We start from the raw sequence: 22,087 nt of genomic DNA, 5'->3' as shown, positions 1-22,087 counted from the left end.
GTCCGTTTGCCGTGGGCGGTACGACCGTATGACGCTTATTCGAAATTGATGTATCAAGGCACGGTCGACCTGTTAAGCAAGGCGGTAACAACGTGGTGTAGCGTATCCAACGCTTGCTTTGAATCGAGAGTCAATTTTTCTTACAAAGTGAAGCAGAGATGGTTGCTTTGGAATTGAAAGTGGTCGTGTGATGTTACAATTAGGTGTTAAGTAGTAGATGATGGAAGAGGGGGATTGTAGAACGGTATTATGTTTATGTTTGATCGGCCGTATGGCACGTGCCCTCGTATATGTCTCGAAGCAGATGTTACGGTCTCCCTACTTTAGTATGGGAATTCTGGACTTGTTTTTAAAGTGTTAATTTTAGTACTTGTTCAGTTTTGTTTTGGATCGTTTCTTTGTTTGGACGACGAGTAGTTGGGAGCTATTTTTTTTACTTTTTAAATGTCAAATATTTTGGAAGTATTATTTACTCTTTTGTTTACGATATTAAAGCTCCAGATTGATACTTATAACACCGATCAGTATTTCAAAATTTGAGAAAAACACTTATTATAGTTCGGCCATTCAGAGAATGCGTTCCTGACACGTCGCGATTGAACTGACGACGTAACTTTGCAATGGTTTTGCAGTTACGATAAAAATATTTTTGCTGGTTGTTTACCGTTTTAACAATTGAGGAGCATTAAAACAACATTATTATATCAATAATCAATGAATGTTATTACGTCGTCAGTTCAATCGCGACGTGTCAGGAACGCATTCTCTGAATGGCCGAACTATAGGAAACTTACTAGGCACTTGAAATCAGTTGCAGCAAATTTTCTTATCTATTTATATAAACAAACCTTTACAATAAATTCTGTGGCTATTATACCTAGTAGGTACAATATCAATTACAGCCACTACGGAATCTAGATCAGACATATGCAGCATATTTATCAACGTATTTACATAGTAAGTATATTCATTAAGTAAATCTAAGCAAACTAATACATATTTACAATCTAGTCTGCGATGTTAACTGTTTCTCACAGTTTTATTCAAGTTTGGAGTTCTTAATTAATACATACACCTCTTTTCCTTGATTTTGATGTATTTTTATTAAACTCTTTAAACGCTGTCAACTTTTCAACAACTTAACAGTGAAATTTTAAGAAACTGATTTCCATGCAAATCTTGTAAGTTAGCTTCTACGAAAGATTTCACTCACGTTTTTTTTTTTTTTATCGGGAAACCTGAATTGCGGACCTCCTCCTTTTTGGGAAGTCGGTCAAACACAAATAAACTATTCAGCTTAATCAGCTTTACAATATAAGTAGAGGTATAAGTAGGATATGAGTACATATGAAGAAGATAGTCTGTGAGTTGGATTATAGGCACAGGTTCCCACAAGATGCGAGTGAAACCATGAGAATCAGCCTATATAATGGTCTCAGACATAATATGAGTATAAGAACTACTACGCATTTATAAATAATACGAGATCGTAATGCAACAATGACTTGTAAGCATTGGATTTAATAAAACTATCATTAGTACAGGAAACCGTTAGTTTACTTGATAATTTGATATTAATGAATGGAGTTAGTGCAATTGGTTTTGTAGCTTTATTTATGTTATCATCACCATTTATACCCATTCAACTTATATGTATAGGGATCAGCAGACCATATCTTCTTCTATAGAAGAAAAAAAAAGGAGTATACTCCTTTACACCATCTCACAAGTACCATTATTTCCAATCGAATCGTCTTTTGCACAATCCATCCATCTTTTATTTGGTCGACTGCTTCTTCTATTCAATGATTCCTCAATCACAAGACCTTTATTTTTGTTATCTTTTCATCTGCCTAGCCTTATTCCAGCTATGTTGGGATCGGCTTCCAGTCTAATTGGACCTCCGAGAACCAGAGTGCCACATGGAGCGACTATCCCGTCTGACCTTCACAACACAGTCAACCGAACAACTTCATACCTCTATATAAGACTGAACTTTCTGGCTTCTGACTACCCGTAACGACTGCCAAAGATGTTCAAATGACAACCGGGACACACCAAATTAGTGTGCCTTCCGAAACACGAAGATGCTATCATCATGAAACACTGGCTATTATAGCTTATTGCGGAAGAAAAAACTACTGTTAAGGAATGCGTCATATCCTGCTTAAAAAGGGCCAATTACTTTTATAGGTCAGCATGGTTCATAGCGTAACTGCTACTTCAATTATCAATAAGTTTGTTTCGCATAATTTGTTTTCTGCAGTTGGTTTTCTATTGCTAAAAATATTTTCAAAATCGCTTATAGCGGATTGTCGCTGTAGCTAGCTGTTTCACACGGTTTCACCCGCACCTGTATTCGGATCACAAAGTCTGTGGCCTTGTTGTGTTGAAAAATTTTCAAATTGGGTTCAAGATATCCGAAGTCACATTTATTTACCTTTTTTTACAAGGACGGAAAGTATCAATTTTCCGAAATAAAGCTTCGGTATATATGTACAAAAGGAGGAAATATTTAACATGAAGGTTATTGTGAATAATAACTATTTGAATTGTTATTATTCTTCATGATCTAATGCTGCGTATCGATATCAGATCGATCCTTCTAATTAACAATGATGAAATAGGGTTGTACAAAATCTATTTATTTAATACAGTTTGAAACTACAAAAGCGCATCAAAAATTGGTCCTCACCGCTGTCACATTTCAGAATTTTCAATCTCGAACTATTCTTACTCTCGCAGTATCATGGGAACTTCTAGCCTATGTTACTCGAACTATTCTTACTCTCGCAGTATCATGGGAACTTCTAGCCTATGTTACTCGAACTATTCTTACTCTCGCAGTATCATGGGAACTTCTAGCCTATGTTACTCGAACTATTCTTACTCTCGCAGTATCATGGGAACTTCTAGCCTATGTTACTCGAACTATTCTTACTCTCGCAGTATCATGGGAACTTCTAGCCTATGTTACTCCGATATATCAGCTATACCATATCAAAGTATCATCAAATCCCATCTCGCCGGTTTGTACGTTAAAGAGGAACAACCATTCATCCTACGTACAATACCATCGCGGTTATAATTTAGTAGAAAACATCTCTTTTTTTTACTCAAATACCCTTTTTCAGGTGGGAAATCATCAAATAGTGCAGCGTGAAGGAGTATCAGACTCATCATCAACCTCCTAGCCTTTTCCGAACCATGTTGAGGTCGGCTTCCAGTCTAACCGGATTCAGCTGAGTACCAGTGCTTTACAAGAAGCGACTGCCTATCTGACCTCCTCAACCCAGTTACCCGGGCAACACGATACCCCTTGGTTAGACTGGTGTCAGACTCTTACTGACTAAACCCACCATGTTCCTTCTTAAGTCCTTTATGTACCAGGGCAGTGATACCTCTTTCGAATAACATATTGCCAGCCCTAATAACGAAATAACAAAACTGCATTGATGACAATAGTCGATTATTTGCCTTATGTCATACTATTGTCTCAGAGCCGGCGCGGACACAATCCATTGATTTGAATATTGTCTGCGTAATGCCAGACTGTAGGCTTGTTCGCTATAATTATATTGTTTATGATTATTTGTAGGTATTTAGAAGACTAACTAAGTAGATTGTAGTTAGATGTATTTCTGTCGCAGAAATTGACGTATGTAACGTAAAAATGTTCGAGGAGTCATTAAAAATTGTGTTAAAACGCCAGAATTCAGGTTTGAGTTATTACTTATCAATTTTCATCTTATAGGTACATAACTGGAACGTCGAAAAATATATTTGAAAGTAGCTATAGTTTTAAGTTGTTACTTGTCTCTGTTAGTCTGTTAGTTGTTACTTAACATCTCATCATCATTAGAATCTCTAACAGCAGTTTTTTAACTGTCTAACGAAATAGATAGGAAAATAATATTTATAAATATTGATGTGCCAACCCGATTTCAATAAAATGTATAAGGCTGAGATACCACACAGGTTTAATAATTTACAATAACTTCTTTTTAATTTCTTCCAGGCACATTTGACTGCAAAGTGACAGTTCAATTCAAAATAACAGTTGCCAATCAGAAAATCGTCACACCGGCACGGCTAGGCTTAGGTTATCAACCCATAACCATCACGACCTACAATTTCCAGACTATTTAGACCTTAACGTACAAAGTACTAGCTAGATCATATATTATTATTTTCGCTTCCTAGGTTAAAAACTTAGAAATGTAACGGTCGACTAAACGGAACTAAGCGGTCGGAAAATTGCATTTGATTAATGCGCTGTTCGCGTTTGTGAATCGTTGATAAGTTTGTTAAAGAAAAACTTGGTTTGCGTGGTCGAAATAGAGCGTTATAAATAGGGTTACCATATCTCAGGATTTGTCCTGAGATTTCAGGATTTTTCGACTCTTCTCAGGATTCCGGCCGGATTTAGCAAATCTAGTGATAGCTCAGGATTTTGAATAAAAAACAGGTTACATTTTAAAGACCTCTCTTATTAAACTACTCAAAATAATTTCTTTCGGTAACAATTGTAGTTAAAATCAATACTTATTTATTAATTTAAAACAAATTTAAAATAATCTTCTTTTGGTAAAAATTGCAGTTTGCAGCTTGCAGCGCGTAAAACGCGTGCGCAAGATCCGCAGTGTATACAACGATAATAATACGTTTTTGAGAGAAAATTCTCATCTGTAGAAAATCTCAGGACTTTTCCATGGAAATCAGGCCTTTTCTCCGGACTTTTGATTTTTTCATCTGGTAACCCTAGTTATAAATGCATCAATCATTACAATAATCAAAAAAATATATTACATAGGTAAGTCTTGTTAACATATTTATTACGAACTTTAGTATTTTACTTATAACCACACAGACCCAAGAACCTCTATATTTTTTGTCAGGGGGAAAATCCTCATATACTATCCTACATCTGGGATCGTTTGTTTGTACTCTAAAAGCTCCGAAACTACTGACCCGATTTGAGAAATTCTTTCACTGTTGAAAAGCTACACTCTTCCCGAGTACCATAGGCTATATTTTATCCCGGTACGGGCAGTAGTTCTCACGAGACGCGGGTGAAACTGCGGTAAAACGTCTAGCAACTAATACTCCTCAATTCATGCATACGTTTAAACGGTTTCATTCAAGTATTCAAGTCTTAATGAAAGCAATCATCTCAGTTTCGCGTTAATAGAAATATTGCTAAAGTCTACAAAGCTATGTGACATTTAACTCGTCAGATATGCACTATAAATTAATTGGCACTCAGACCACAGATTAACTAACACATTGTGATGGCAAAATGGCGGAATTTTGATTGACATATGACATAACTATTTCGTGTCTGTTGTTAAATCTTAATTTTAGAGTCTGACCATAGTGTCAAATGATATGTAACATAATCTAGAGTTAGGCGGAATAATTTTGGATTTTCCCGGTAAAACTACCTTTATAGTTCTAGTACTAGAACCTATGTACCTGCAGTGACCCGTGGAGTATTTATCAAATATAATTGGAGTATAGACAGGGCCATCTCTTAGCATGATCTTCGAATTTCAAGGAAAGTTTTTATAGGTAAAAATCATACTTAAATATATTATTTAGCATAGTGTTTGTAGGAAAATTCATTGAAATACTTAACTATCAGGGCACAAGTGTACAAGAGTTGACCTTTTCTTTGGTATCAATACGCGCAAAAATGTGCAGGGTTTTATAAGATTTAAGAATCGTTTCGTTCCATTCCGATAGATGTTAAGCTTCTTTTTACCTAGTACAGGAAGAAGTCCCCACGAGACGCGGATAAAATTGCAGACAACAGTTAATCTGCGGTTGTCTTAAACTATAACAATAGTACAATGTCCTTAAAAGTCCAAAACATGGCGTCTAATTCGTGTAGGTAGTTGTAATCTGTTGGTTAAGCAACCCAGTCGCCCACGTGGACGAGATATCAGACATAATTGTTGGGAAGCGATTTAAAAATCCATAAGCGGATTCCTGCCATGTACAGTTAAGTAATTGTGTTTTATTAATGTAATTAGTTCGTGGCTAAGTCAGCTTGACGCAGTCTGTCTGTGGATCAGTGACCATCTTGCCATAACGAGTTCTTCTGTGTTTAGGAAAGCACGTTAAATTGTTTCGTAGTCGTTACGGATGTCCAGAAGCTAGAAAGTCTAACAACCAGTTGCTCCATGTAAAACACTGGTTCTCAGCTGCATTCGGTTAACACTGGACCCCAACATAGTTGGGAAAGGCCATTGGGCCATTGGTGTCCAACATATACTAAGTAAAATGGCATCAGTACCCGCTTGAAACACACATACTTGAGAGGTTGGTTCTTTACTTAGGTATTATGCCACCACGACTTTATATAAAAGTTTATTGACACTGGGCTAGTTTTTAGCACTTTTTCACGTCGTCCCAAACACAATAGGACAGCACCCCCAAAGCGCCTTTCAGGTATTAATTACATCAATGACATAAGCATTTACATCAACAAAATATCGTCCACATAAAAGTCAAAATACTGCCATAAAAATTTGACATAACCTAAAATCTACTGCAAATAACATACTTTCAGTCACTTCCACTGCATTAGCTGCATTTAACTGCTCTTTTCGTGGCTAACTTCCAACGAGGAATCAGTTCAGGTTGAATTTATGGCAACATTTCCTAGTTGCAGCCATATTTCTGACAGTCTGACCTAATTTAAAGTTTAAAAACTGTTTTATGAGCGCAGCTTGTTGTTCAGAACTTAGTTCGTTATTTGTTGCGATGCGTTCGTTTTGTTGTTATTGTACTGAATTATTTTAAAACTAGCTTCTGTTGGTAGTTTCACCTGCGAACCGTGGAAACTGTATCTCGTACCCGCTTCAAAAGTAGCCCATATATTGTTTTGATAATAAGCTATATAATAGCCAAGTGTCATCAAACTCCATTCGGTAGTTTTTGCGTAAAAGAGGAACAAACATGCATACATAGATCCATCTATTGATACCTACAAATTTCTTCATTTATAATTGAGCTAGCTTTCAGAAGCAGGATGTGGGTTAATATGACGTAAAGTCATTATATCCCCTGTAATATTTTGTAACATAGAACTTTCATGAAAAGCATTATCGATTAGCGCACAAAGTTTATCTTATCTGCTAATCGTTGATTAAGTCGTGGATTAAAACGAGCTGCCCAAGAACAGAATGGTTGGCGCTCACTTGGAGAGGCCTTTGTTCAGCAATGGACGGAGTCGTACTGTTTAACTCACTTTTATTAAGTCAACCTATCTGTAACTACATAATGTAGAAAAGAATCTAACGTAACTATCGTACTCGCAGTACCATGTAACGAGTGTATCAGATTATCCTGTTGTAGCGTTGACCACGTCAGATAGGCAGTCGCTCTATGTGGCACACTGGTACACAGCTTCATCCGGTTAGACTGAAAACCAACCCCAACATAGTTTGGGAAAAGGCTGGGCAGATCATTTCCTGCGATTCTGCTCACGTGGCAACTTCACGTAGGTACCTGGAAAATAGCCTATACCTACAGCTTTCCACACCTATATAATAGATTTTTCTTGAGATTATCGCGTCTAAGCAAACTCTTCAGCTACGTAAGTAAATAATAGTTATAGATCGATATTCTATTATCTCAATAATCACTTAAAAGTTCAATGGTTTGTTGTATTTGTTATCAGACAGTTTACTGATAAGGCTACGTCTTTTCCTGTGTGTTGCAATAGTAAATATTACTAATACTTACAAACAATATCGAAAACGGCTTTCTTAGAAATATCGTAGTTCATAGAAACTTGAACTTTAGGGTTTTTCCGTGAAAAGTAGGTATATAGATTCATTCGCAGTTGTTTTTAATTGCTAGACCGTCGATCTACAGTCAGACTCTATCTTAATCCTACTTAGGTATAATCATCGGCACGGATATTGAGCCCTGACCTTCACCTGCGCAGCATTGATTTATTGGTTTTTTGCCTTAAGTGTACAGTGCGCAAAGCGATCCCCACTCTTCCGCCGAGAGCTCATTATCCGTGCCGATTACTACAATAAATATAAAAATGCTTAATCTGAGAGAGTATAATAACGATATATTTTACTAACGATATATTAACTCATCAAACACTATTCATCAAAATATATCGTATTTAAATAGACTCGAGAGTTTCGTAAGAAGACATGCAACATGCTTTTAATATTTATTCCTCCAAATATACAATAGTTAGTTAAAAAACACTCGTGAAAATATTATTTCAGTAAATGTCAAAGTTTCAAAATGGACGACAAAATACCGCCAAAATTAGCCAACATGGATGCCACAGAGGTTAAAAAGAAAACACACACAGATCATTTTAATCTTTATTTATATTATGTTATATTAGTGTTTTTGACCTGATTCACCGCTTCCGGATAAGTTATAGTTAAACTTATTATCATTAACATTTGTGTTTGTATTATCAGTTTGTAATATCGAGAAAGGGTGAAAGAGGTTGACACACAGGATCTTTTGTCAATGATAAATAAAGTACCTTCTTATCCACCTGAAGAAGCGATTCCCCCCTTTCTTTCCACTATTCTTCTTCTTCTTCCCCATTTTCCCCTAAAATTCTCATACGTCACAAACACTTTTATGCACTGTCTTTTACAAAAGAGTATATTACTCAAAGTTCTGAGCATAGACCACCAGTCTCACTTATCGCGACGACCGTTTCTGACCGATACAGGACTCTAATAGGCTCTTAAAATCAAAAATACAAGATTATCCACTAAAATTAGTACTTTAATACCAAAAACAGTTAATAACATAAGCGTTTATTTACAAAAAAGGTCGGTTATTCAAACATATTTACCAATATGGCGGACGTGATTCTATGAATTAAATTGAAAGTTTAGAAGTGCGCGTTGGCCCGACTGAGCGCATACTGGCTCGTGCCGTGGACGAAATTAGACGTAAAAAAACTATAGATGCACATCTCGAGAAATGCAGCGTTGATTTTATTTTGGTACATGCATGTCTTAAGGAGAGATTATTACGATTCCTGTAGACAGTTGCCCTTTCGGTGACTAACGAAGAGACCACAGTTGATATTGATATACTCGTACATTTCAATCAAGTTAAGATGTTTTGATAATTACTAAGTATTTGGGTATGTTCTGTTTACGTATTTCATTATAATGTGGGAAATATGTAGTACCTACCACGGAGGAGAAAAGACTGTACCTACGTAATTTGAAAGTAGTCTGAAAAGTTTTTCCTAATTTGTCAGTGTGTTGTTTTAAGCTTGGTTGCTGAAACGGGATACGATTTTTTTTAAACTATCAATGGGGTGCTAATTCTTATTGAAAACGAAAACTAGAACGAATATTCTACAAACAACAACAGAGTTTCAGTTTTTTTACACAGTATCATATCGTCGATATAAAACGATCGCGATTATAATACGACTATCAACTAAGGTAGTACTTCTAGATTTTTGATATTATCTTCATCCCTTTCTTATAGAATAATCTCCAAAAAATAAAAACCGACTGAAATATTATTATATTTGGATTGCAAGCGAGCACTGAGTCACAGAATCTATAAGTGGAAGAGTCAACATTTGATGTCGAGAACTGATGATAGTTCTAATGCAAAGTGAGTTGAATTCACATAGCAAAGTTTTTTATAAGACGTGTTTTGTCTATGAATCAAAGGACTAGTAAAAAAGTATATGAATCATAGAAGATTTGAAATAGATTTGATTTAATAATGGGATATTTGCAGAAACTGATGTTTATTTTATTTGATGTTTGTGAAAATTAAAGTAACATAATATTTTCAGTAGTATATTATTTAAAGACTAACAACAACCGTGACATATGCCACTTTATTTTATATACCTATTTATTTATATTTAATTGAGAGTATGTCGTGCTTCGTAAATTTAACAGTAGGTAGAATTCTATTGTTTTTATACTGATGACAACATTAAGCTTCCATTTAGCAATAATATAAAAATTCCGTCAACGAATTGCGAAGCACGAATTTTACGAAAAAATAAAAGAAAAAAAGATTGCATCCCTGTAGAAATGTTTTGGGATGCTTCCAACTGTCGGTTTGCACTGATGCAGTAAGGAACTAACGAAAAACAGACATTGGTGTCACAGCCATCGTTGGCTGAATAAGGATACCCCTTGCCAATATATAGTTAGTGAAAACATCAAAGGTTGGCGCCAAAATTTAGAAGTTAATTGGGTAGTTGAGATGACAATTTTAGGTCATACGAGTATATTTTCACTAGAAATGCTCTGAAAATGTGACGAATTTTGCATGAGTTTTCTAATTACCTATATTTAGTTTGAAAATTAATAACATATAATTTCTTAAGTTAAAGCACGTGTTGCTAGTGCTGTATAACATCGTAAGGGCATCAAAAGACTATTGCAAATAGGTGTATGAGCATGATTAGGAATCTTTATTTCCTGTTCCATGTTCCATGATAGGAACTGTAGGTAATAGTTACAAAATGTTTGCAATTATTAAACAATTTTATTCTATTTTTATTTGTGGCAATTCAGTTACAGACTTAAAAGCACCGAAATTAGGTACGAACTTTTGAGATAAGTCTGGTAATTAACATCCCCAAAAACAAATCCCTTTTTTTAAATTCTTTTAAGCATGCCCTCCATTTTCGCCTAACATAAACGTCAAAAGCACCATATTTGCAGTTTTAAACACAAAATAATGTCACAGTTACGTCGCTATGATGCAACGAAGCTTGGGCCCCGTCCAACTCTTAGATAAGAATGAGGAAACGACTGAAATAGCGTCATCGGTGGCTACGGATTATACCAAAGACTCTTCTATTTGTAAATACTAACATGACTTGTGGACGTGTCATAATGTGTCAAAGATTTGACAGATGTGTTGCGAAATATGTGTAGTTTTTTGGTTATTTCTTAAGGCAGCTATCCTGCCTATAATTTGATCGTTAAACACGTTTTAAGAAGTTGTGAATACCTATTACTGAAAGGTCCGTTTGGAAGTTATGCTTCGATTCTTGTAGAGTCCCGGATTTTTGGAAGGCGGACGTAGGTTTCGGCCCTATACTAACTACACTTAAACTATCCTATTCTTCTAACACAATAAAGATAGAAAATAATAATTTGCAAACGCTCAACCTTCCACGCTCTGGTCTCAGAGAACTAGTCACTAAAATTGCAACAAGAGGGCATCGGGGACACGACCGGCAGAACGGCGAAGATGCCTCGCTGGATTTTAAACTCGGAGCGTGTGCTTTTTAAAGTGAATATAACTTTTGACAAAGATCACTACTTACTTGTAGTACCTAACAGAAAGCTACTTAGTTTTAACTTTATAGATTTTATGCGCTTTTCGAATCGGGTCTGAAGTAAGCAATTAGTTAAATATTTTGAGGTTGGTCCTCCATTCATGCTATAAGATTCTTGGTAAGCACCTATTTTTTCGTGTCTATAGCTACGTATGAGAAAGCAATTTAGATAGAACACTTAAGTATGAAGGCTGAAGTTTCGATAACCCATAGAGGATTCCGTAAAGATAAGGTACCCGCCTTGACCAATCAACTTAATGGATTCCCGATAAACTAACTCGGGAATAAGCTTATAGGAATTGGTGGCTTCTTAATGGCGTCGCTAATTACCAGAAAGGGTCAAGAAACTATAGATTAATTTGACACGATTTTAGGGTATTCTATTCACTGGTGAATTTTGACCGGTTATAGTTTGGAGTATTGAGTTGCCCGGGTAACTGGGTTGAGGGGGTCAGATAGGGTAATTGCTCCTTGTAAAGCACTGGTAGGTACTCAGCTACATCCGGTTAGACTGGAACCCGACCCAATACAATAAAAAAAATACTGTAGAAGATGTGTAGAATAACATTTAATATGTCTTATTAGGTAGGTAACTATCTAGCTAGAACACCTTTAAGTTTATTTATTTATTTCGAGAATAGGTACCAATAGGTCCTTTGATCTTAACAGAACTTAACTTAATGTCACAGCTATGCATGGCCGTTGCTAACTTCTTTAGTCATGCAACAACTGTTGTTTTAAAATAAGTTCAAGAGTACCACACTGCAGACTTTTAGTTGGCCGATAGTTCAGGCTCATAAATTAGTAAATAGATGAATGATAGTACTTACTAACTATTTAGTAACTATTATAGTTATCGGCACGGATATTGAGCCATGACCTTCACCTGCGCAGAAGTGATTTATTGGTTTATTGCCTTATGTGTACAGTGCGCAAAGCGATCCCCACTCTTCCGCCGAGAGCTCAATATCCGTGCCGGTAACTATACGTAGTAACTATTTAGTAATCTGTGGTAGTACGCAACGCACATTACACAATCAGGGTATGCTATGAAGCCGGCATCAGACCGACTAAAAACATAGGTACATACCAAGATTGAATACACATTTTCTTAAAAAAAAATACCACCATCGTGTCAACTGTCGGCCGACTTTTTGTCTGCAGTATGAGAGTACTCTTCTAAATAAATAGAAAGGAGCCATTCCGAGTAAATGTCAAAGAAATACATGACCAATTTAAAGAGACCCTTCATTGCAAGTAACTTTAAACAGTTTAGATGTCATGGTATAATAGTCAGTGGTCACAATTTCGCGCGCAGACATGACATGCGTTCTTTTTTCAAACGCTTTTAGTAGCTTTAACTTTTTTCGGTTTTTCAAGCTGCATTATTTAAAGGTTACATGATCTTTTAAGCTTGAAAAGGTGACGTTATTTTGATAAATATAATAGGTTTCGCGCAAAATTGCAGGTTTTTCATTGTTTACAAACAAAATCCGTCTTACCACAAAAACTTTTAAACGTCAGTTTATGCCTTGTCTAAAAAAATGTCAAATTATGACGTTGACATATGGTTCATTTTGCAGCCAAAATTTTATTAGACAAGTGTAAAACAGGGTTTAAAGTTTTTGTAGTAAGGCCCAATATGTCTACTACAAGTCTTATTGTATGAGAAAACTTTGTGGAATCTAAATATAAATTAATTGCAACTACAAGGACAACTATCACATATTGTAAAATACACGCTTTGGAAAATCTACGTATTTTTTTTTGTGGTTAATTTATCGTTTAATGCGGGAATTTATTTACAGATCTCTGTACACATCTAAGAATAAACACCTACTTATAGTTTTAACTAAAGTTTAACTAAAGTTTTAACAATGAGCACATTTTGGTTTACCTCACATATGTGCTCATTTCACTAGATACCTAAATAAACATTGCCAAAATCACAACATAAACAAAACACTGCGAAACACTACTTCTTTCACAAACCATAGACTACAAAAAAAACCGTAAACTGCGCCAAAAATAGCACTCGCACCGCACTATAAATATGGCGGCGTAAAAATTTTGAATTAAGAATCAAGATAACCGTAATTTAGTCGAGCACTTGCAAGAGTCCTGCAACGTCAGTCGATCACAACAAGTCGGCGGCAACTGACCTGTGGGATGTTAGAAAATACATGCTTTTCGGGGAAGTCATATGTTTAATTATAGTACGCTATGAATGTTTGATACAGTATGCGCGCGGTTCGGGGATAAAACAGGGGGCCGATTCTCCTAATTTTACTTAAGCAACATACGATTCACATTCGACTGCTATCCAATCCCGACTCGATTACGATTGAAGCGTATGTGGCATTCCGCTATTTTTTCTTTGAAATAAACGTTTTTATCCTTTTCTGTCATTCATAATGAATCATTCTGTCTGCAAATGATTTACGATTGCAATATGATTGTAGAGCAAACTACCGTATATACCAAAATCACCAAAATAGCAGACCAATCGCACACCAATCAAATGTCGATTATTCGATATGTACGATTGGTCTTTTATTAGTAGGAGAATGCCCGATATGGTTAAAACTGCTATTGCGATTCGTTTTCTATTCGATTTTGACATTATTAACTTAGGAGAATCGGGCCCCTGATTTATGGATGCAGTTCCAAATATAACGAAGAAAATGTTTGGCCAGTTAATTTTAAGTTTTTTTTTCTTTGTTTTGTCAAAGAGAAATGTTCGGAATGATCTGTGAATAGGAGCACGGCGTGATATCTTGCAGTTTTGGTCGCTTTCTTGGGAAACTGCATGGCCCGGCCTGCTCTATATATAATTTAAGTTATTTTTATACAGAAATCTTTGAGAGGAGTAGGATAATCATTATGTTGGGTAAGATTTTAACAATTCAGAGTTGAGAAATTCGCACGCTTAATCATATACTGATCGATTAGTGTTTCGGTCAAAGTTTAAATAAGTGTACCAAGAAGTTTATTTTAACGCCTTCTTTCGGCCGATCTCGGAATTTTTTCGATATCTTTTTTCTAGGCGGAGTTAAACCCATATCTGTCCCTTTCACACTCAATCGTTTCGGCAAACTTTTTTACGAGACAGAGACAGATATCAGTTTATGACTCATTATCATAATAATAAGAACATACATTGAACAAAACACAGACTCATTTTAAAATATGTCACCAGTATCAAAATCATACTTCATAGTATAAGGACCCATACCTTAATAATGAATATTCTTTAGTTATGTATTAAATAAAACACGGACTCATTTCAAAATGTGTCACCAGTATTAAATCAATGTAACTATATATTTTATATTAAACTGACGCATCTTGAGGAACAATTTTTTTAACCGATTAATTTATAGTAAAAAAATCTATATTTCTTTAAAATTATATTCAAATACAATAACTCACTTTATCAACTATCCCTACAATACATTATTTCATTATATAAAGTTATTTTCTTTGAGTAATAAGCCATTCTGTAAGGTAAGTCAGGTTTGCTAAATCGTTTTTAGCGATTTCTTGAAAAACATCTTTTTTTAGTTATGTCAGTATATGATTAAGCGTGCGAATTGTCGGTCTAAGATCAATGTTCGGATTTCAAATGTTGGAAAAAGCTAGTCGACGTTTAAATTATTAAATAGTTTTTCGAGAACTTCAAGAGTCATTTCCACCAAAATCTGTACCATATTTCCTGAATGCACCATAACACTATAAAAACAATAGCACAAAATAACCTTAAAATCTGCAACATTCGACAGTCATTTAAAATTCAACCGTCAAGAGTTTTGACTTCCGATTCATGGCTTCTGACTGGCAGTGACTAATGTTCAATTGTTTTTCAAGGAACCTTGCTTGGTAAGTGAATTTCGTGTTGAAGGCCAACGCATCTCAAGATTGAATAATTGCTGGGCAGCACAAAAACATGTTGTGGATACGAGGCAGATATTTGTTGAGAAGTCTCTTAAATGTTACTTGTAAAATGAATCACTGCTTAAGGGTTAAAGAAAGAAGATTACCTACACCATAATATGAGTTCTCCGTTCTAAACCACTCTCATCTTTCTAGCCTTTCTTCAATTATGTTGGGGTCGGCTTTCAGTCTTACGGAATGCAACAAGGAGCGACTGCCTATCTGACCTCCTCAACCCAGTTAGGTACCCGGGCAACCCAGTACCCTAGGAAAGAAAAAGTCTTAACAGTAATAATGTTCGTGATTTTTAAATATACTGCATCAATTCAATGTGTCGTCGCCACTTTCCGCAGATTTTGGCAATGGCTGCTAAATAAACGTACACAGTCCGTTTTAGTGTGCCAGACTTTCTTGTATTTGTTTAGACGAAAAGCTAACTTACAATACGCAGATTTTAGAAAAGAGAAGACGAATATAGATTTTTAACACGTATTTTTTGGTAAATAACGAACTGTTGAACTGCGTTTCGCGAACGGTGCGATTCTTCAGTTTTAAAGTATAGTAAATAAACAGATACTCTGTTTTTGACCATTTAGTTAGGCCGCTGCCTCGAATTTTGCGGGCAGCGGGGCGGCAGCGGCGGCGGCGCGGGAGCGGCAGGATCTTACGCGTATAATCAAATGGACCGGCCCTCGAATACAGCGGCGCGGGAGCGGGCAACGAGCGGTGAGCTCCATTCAAAACGGTGACCGAACGCGCCGCCGCCGCTGCCGCCCCGCTGCCCGCAAAATTCGAGGCAGCGGCCTTATTGTTATTCTAGTTCTAGACATAGTTATTAGCAGTTTTTTTTCATATAATTACTAATTTTGCTTAGTCACTGAACATTAGGCATTATGCCTTTGGCTATAAAGGTTTTTGTGTTCATGTTCAAAATTACTAAAAGCTCCGAACGAGAGAGTATCGACAGTAACGAGGGAGAGACTATATATTACTATTCATTCTCACAAATAGTGCGTTTTGGTTCTTAATAATCTGGATTAAGTTGACGTAATAAGAAAGCACGTAAAATCGTGACGACGAGCCAGCGACAAATCGTATAGTCTAAATGACAACGACTGCCAAGAGCACTGTTTCACTATACCTACGTACTTTTATATGTATACAGTATACAGTTGAAATTGGTCCAAGGTCAGGTGTACATATAAGAATTATATTTAAGCTTGAAAACGAAACTAATGAGTAATCCGCACCTTTTGACGTCATACAACAATATTATTAGTTGAAATTGTTAGAAACTTTTGAAGTTAGACGCTGTTGTTTATTTAGATATCTTTCGTGTGGATTGAAGCTTTTTTTTGATACGGATGAGTGTTGCCTAGACTTTGCTTTATAACATTTTTTAGTAAAACCAGCAAAAAATAAATCAACATAATTCATAAAATGCCACCACAGCACACCTCAAAATGCTTAAGAACGAAAAAACCGGTGTTTACCGAAATAATGGTTCCTAAAGCTTGGGTTTCCTAGGAAAGCGGTGCCGTCATATAGCGGCCGTAATAAAGCGGTGAATGACGTCACTAGAACGTTGTCTATGTAAACAAAATGGGGCGGTTTCCTGGAGAGCGGTAACTGACACCGTAACTTCAAAAAGCGGTGCCGCCATTTGCATGACGGCCGTCTTGACGGTGTCAGATAGTTTGGTGAACGTTTTATTGAAAGCGGTGAAGATTTTTTAATACGTATCTGTTTTTTTTTCGGAACAACGTCAAAAATTAGTTCCAACTCTTGGAGCAGCAAGGACGACGAAATTTTAATAGATTTCGTTCGTTACCACGAAGAAATATCATTATCCTCCGAGCCTTTTTCCCAAACTATGTTGGGGTCGGCTTCCAGTCTAACCGGATTCAGCTGAGTACCAGTGCTTTACAAGAAGCGACTGCCTATCTGACCTCCTCAACCCAGTTACCCGGGCAACCTGATACCCCTTGGTTAGACTGGTGTCAGACTTACTGGCTTCTGACTACCCGTAACGACTGCCAAGGATGTTCAATGACAACCACGAAGAAATATATAATATAAAAAGTAAAGATTATAGAAAAAGTCAACTAAAACAGAATTGGTGGCGTGAAATTGGACAAATATTAAATGTTTATAATAATTTAATTTTCATTTTACATTACAGTACTTAATTAGCTACATTTATCTTATTTAAGAACAGCCTAATGATGTGACGGTGTGTTAAAACGGCCGTGGAACTTTCCACATGTCATCACCGTAAAGACGACCGTCTATTTGCGCCCATAATATGACGGCCGCTATATGACGGCACCGCTTTCCTAGGAAACCAAAGCTTTACTCATCGATCTATCTATCCACTTTACACATAAATGTTTCAAAATAAAATACGGTTATTATATTAGTATTTTATGACATTCGGGGAGTAGGTATATAAAATATTTCACAGGAGGAACCGTACTGAAAATAATGAAACAAAAATATATATATTTTTATACCTAATAATTGTGGCTGAATGTTATTATATTCTTTGATGGCATCCCGGTAGTTATAGTACTGCTTATAAACAGTGAAATAGTTACTTTCTTTCTTCAAAGAAACACACAGAAGTTCAATGTCTCCATAAACAACATAGATATCACGTTACACTTACACTTGGCCAAATGTTTCTCGTCTCTGCTTGGGCGCTATTTTCTACTATGTACTCGTACTGATGACAAAACAAGCGTTAAATTCGAAACGATTATTAACATTTGATGACTTAAATTACTAATATTTGAATTTATTAAGGATTTGAATTTATTTCTTGATTAGGTAACATAAATTAAAATAAAATTATACAGGTCAGATCTTGTTAAGATATATAATGTGAGTTTATGTGGAACAAATAGTCATTTTATTGAGCTATCAAAATATTATTTGGCGAAACTCATCTTAACTAAATAAGGAACATTCGATAAATACAAACAACGCACGTTTCCCATTTGATATTAGAACAAAATATAAACTTGTAAAACTTGAAGAAGAATGAAAGACTGGAATTTGAAATTCAAAATTAGAATCAGCAGCTCCTAACGTCGAGTAACGTCCGATGTTTATTGTCTACGGCTAGACTTGCACCATGCAGGTTGATTCGCGTTTGCAGTGCATCGCTGGCTGTCCGCCAAAACGGGTGCGACGACCCCCCTTCGTGTATTTCTTATTTCTTTTTTCATGTCTGAGAATTTCAGATAGACATGTAATAGGTGGGTAAATGTTTAGATTTAAATCTGTCTTGATGTATGATGATTGCAGTTTTCTGTTTACAGGAAGTTTTTGTTATTTTTGGAATGAAATTAGAAATCAGATTAAGGCGATATGGGAAATGGAATCGAAAATAATGTATTCTTTCCGTGCGTCGGTGAATTGAGTCTGATTTGTGCGTAATTATTTTAATGTGTTTAATTAAAACCTAAGTAAGTCTGATTAACGCTCAATCCTTCTCCATGTGAGAGGAGGCCTGTGCCCAGCAGTGGGACGATAAAAAGGCTGTAACTTACTTAAAAAAGTGTGACAACCAGTCTAATGAGTATTGGGTTGAACGCTAATCGTAGTCAAAGTTCATTGCATGACCTTTCTAGCAAGTCCAGACACAGCTATGATGAAGATGTTCCACCATGAAGTTCCACTTCATATTTTAAAGACGTCGTATGTGGGTCGTATGTTTCCAAGAGTTCCCATTTCTACATTGATAGCTTAAACTACGTAATGAAAGCCTGTTTCAGAGGCTTCTGGCAACCATCCCGGCAGTCTATTGGCACAGTAACTGATTATTCTATAGCCTACATACGAGAGCCAAGATCTAGTTAATTTCTCCGTCTTTTATAGCCTTTTTTAGGTGATTTTATGATACGAATAGCCTGCCTATTCATTCGTGCAAGCATATTTAAATATTTTGAAGTTTTATTATTTGTTACTCAAGCTGGCAAAGTTTCCAAGGAATCAGAATAACATTTTTCATATGTCAAAAGTTTTTAGAATACTCTCAATACAGAGATAGTATGAGGATCCGACAAGTAAATTCAGGGGACAAGCCCTAGTTTTTTTGGGGCAGGCCTGCGTTCAGCAGTGGACGGCAATTGGCTAACATGTTTATGATGATTTTTGAGCTAATCTTGTGGGATCTACATATTATTATGTACTGAACGCACGAGTCTCTTACAAATCTGTACCTAGGAAACTATAAAATGCAAACATGTCAATGCCTTAGCTTATGTTTTGCGAGTTTCCGTAAAAAAAAAATAAAACATATAATTTTGTCGCGACCACAATGCCAGGAAGCCACGGTCGGGAGGTTTGTACCTAAGCGAGGATACAGACAAACGTATCAGACTATCAGCTGATTGAATGGACGGAAAATAATGGTAACAAACATAGTACCTGAATATGTATGTAATTAGTGGTGTGCTCTATGTTTACGGTTTTACGGTTTTTGTATCGTAGGTTGTGATTGATTTGTAAGGGACATCACTAAGCATGTACTTGTTTTGGGAAAGTGTAAGTGCGAATAATTAATCAATGCAAGTAAGCAAGGAGAAGAATGATGATTGTAATGGATAATTCAACTGTTGGATTCCTGGCTTAAAGTATAAAGTACTTCTTTAGGTAGTAGGTAAAGGTTCTACAGATTGTTTTTTGTTGTATTGATAAATTAAATGCAGTTTTTTGCACTGATTGGTCAATGTTTTTTGATTTTTTCATAAATCTATACATTCGCTTTGGTTGTAAATAAGCTCCGATCGTAAGAGAAAACATAACATTAAGTTCAATATCGGTCAGAAACATAACACTATCACATGCTTACACTACATTAAACGTCACGTCTCACACCAAACGAATTAAAATACAACAATCTCATACAAAATCAATTGTCACGGTCCAAAATAGCAACAAGTTAATAACACAACATTTTACCCAAAAACTAGTTCAAAAGTACGATAAACTTTCACAAACATAAAACCTTCATTAACAAAACTCTTTGGTCCAAAAATTAAAAACCGATATTTTTAAAATTCGAACGCACGGTTCGCGTGTTCCATTTCGCGCCACTCACTGCACGAAAATATGGCGGGAAACGATGACAAACTTAAATGGTAATGTGATAAATGGCTTCAATTAGGATTCACGTTGTGTTCTCGTCCAAATAAGAGGTTGGACGTCGGAAGAATTTATGAAGCGCCGTCGGAAACGGGTCAATGGATAAATAATTGAATTGTCGATTATGGCACCTACAGTTCACTGGCGGACGGTGCTTTCTTTAGTACCAAACCGTGCTTAGTAACTACTTAGTCATTTTTCACCAAATCTTTCATGGATATCATCCACTCTGTGTTAATAGTAGGTTAAACACGAATTCTTAATCTAATTTAAGTAGGTATCAGTATACCGCTTAAATGTAACATTTTTCTAAGACTGAATGAAAAGCTAATTCGATTTTGCTAAATTAATAACTGAATGCAAATGGAGAACAAGGACCGAGTTTTCAATCGCCAGGTCAAACATGTCAAACCCCCGTATTTATTCCTCAGATTTGTGTTAACTGATGATTGAATCCTCGGCCTTAAGAGAAATAAATAATTAAGAAGGTACTGGTTCTCTGTTTAATATCAAAAATAGTTATTTTCTGGCCCAGTCATTTCACTAAATCCACAATTTAACAACCCAGTGCAAAGAAAAAAAATCTTGTCTCAACAGAACATTTGTCTCAGGAAATTATTCATTCAGTCTCTGCACTAATAATGTTGTCAATTTAGTTGTCGGCTCTGCGTCGTAAATAAACAGCACAGCAGTTCATACATCAATGTCTAAGATTAATTGATTTTTGAAATGTCCTCGTGTCGGAATGTTAAATATTTCATCTAAATATAGGTAGGTAATGAGATTTACCAAGAATCGTATTTGTTTTCGAAACTGCGGAAAATTTTTATTTGGTAAATAGGTGCTTAAATATACCTGACTAATATTCAAAATGCCAAAGTGAGAACTTTCAAAATCAAAACTCAGGAAGAAAGAGTCCAGCTAGTCTAATTTACCTATCCAAGCTCGGACGATTACACGCAAATGATACAATACGTGGGTGTAGACATACCTGCATACCTGCTAATCATAGAAATACATAGATACCTACACCCAATTCCTTTACACGACATAAGCGGACTCTATAGTCTCGAGTCTATAGTCTCTGTAGAACTATTTCTAAAATCAATAAAACTAAAAAACTTAAACCGTTTTTTAGAGTCGGTTAAAAAGGACACCTGATTCATAAATAAGTTTAAAACATAGCGAAAACCGTGAGCAGAAATTACCTACATAGATAGGTGTTCATGTATTTACACATTACCTACGGCGTCATTCATTCCCTTCCCCTGATTATTATCGACTTCCCTTCGTTAACTCCTGCCACGGAATAAGGAAAGATGACCGGAGTTGTCATAATGCAGGTAGGTTAGGCGTCTTCTTCTAGGTCAAATTCGTATAGTGGGCTTGACTAAAAAGAGTGAACTAACCAGGCGTTTGGGTTCTTTAAGATATTTGTCAACGATTTTTGCCAATCAAAAAAATAGTCTGGCAGAGCGTACAAGGGCGAACACAGTAACGTTCCTGGTCCCCCGCTCACCTGCATTTTGTCGCGCTACTTTCTTAGGCGTATTTTCCGTTATGGCACCTCCGCTAGTCAGTTTGTTCTCCATGACTCCTACTGACAGCCATCAGGGCACATTCAAGGCTGTACGCATGACGCGAAACAATACTCTTTGTACTACAAAAGGT

General features: G+C 36.1%; 1 protein-coding gene across 2 annotated transcripts in view; it reads right to left on the bottom strand.

Moving 5' to 3' along the window:
• Nucleotides 1-20,283, bottom strand: part of LOC124643291 — a 53,083-nt gene extending 32,800 nt beyond the window's left edge. The window contains exons 1-2 of one of the 2 annotated variants that reach the window (XM_047182211.1): nucleotides 20,124-20,283; nucleotides 8,531-8,739 (exon numbers count right to left, since the gene is read on the bottom strand). In XM_047182211.1, the coding sequence (XP_047038167.1) occupies nucleotides 8,531-8,595 (65 nt within the window). In that variant the 5' untranslated portion in view covers nucleotides 8,596-8,739; nucleotides 20,124-20,283. Of the gene's footprint in view, nucleotides 1-8,530; nucleotides 8,740-13,424; nucleotides 13,497-20,123 lie in introns of those variants that run through there. The other variant, XM_047182212.1, reaches the window with a different exon arrangement.
• Nucleotides 20,284-22,087: the final 1,804 nt, after the last annotated feature.

The sequence above is a fragment of the Helicoverpa zea genome, chromosome 27, assembly GCF_022581195.2.
Source record: "Helicoverpa zea isolate HzStark_Cry1AcR chromosome 27, ilHelZeax1.1, whole genome shotgun sequence".
Taxonomy (NCBI): Eukaryota; Metazoa; Arthropoda; class Insecta; order Lepidoptera; family Noctuidae; genus Helicoverpa; species Helicoverpa zea.
Note: the sequence above shows the minus strand (reverse complement) of the source record. Positions and strands in the feature narration are given on the sequence as shown.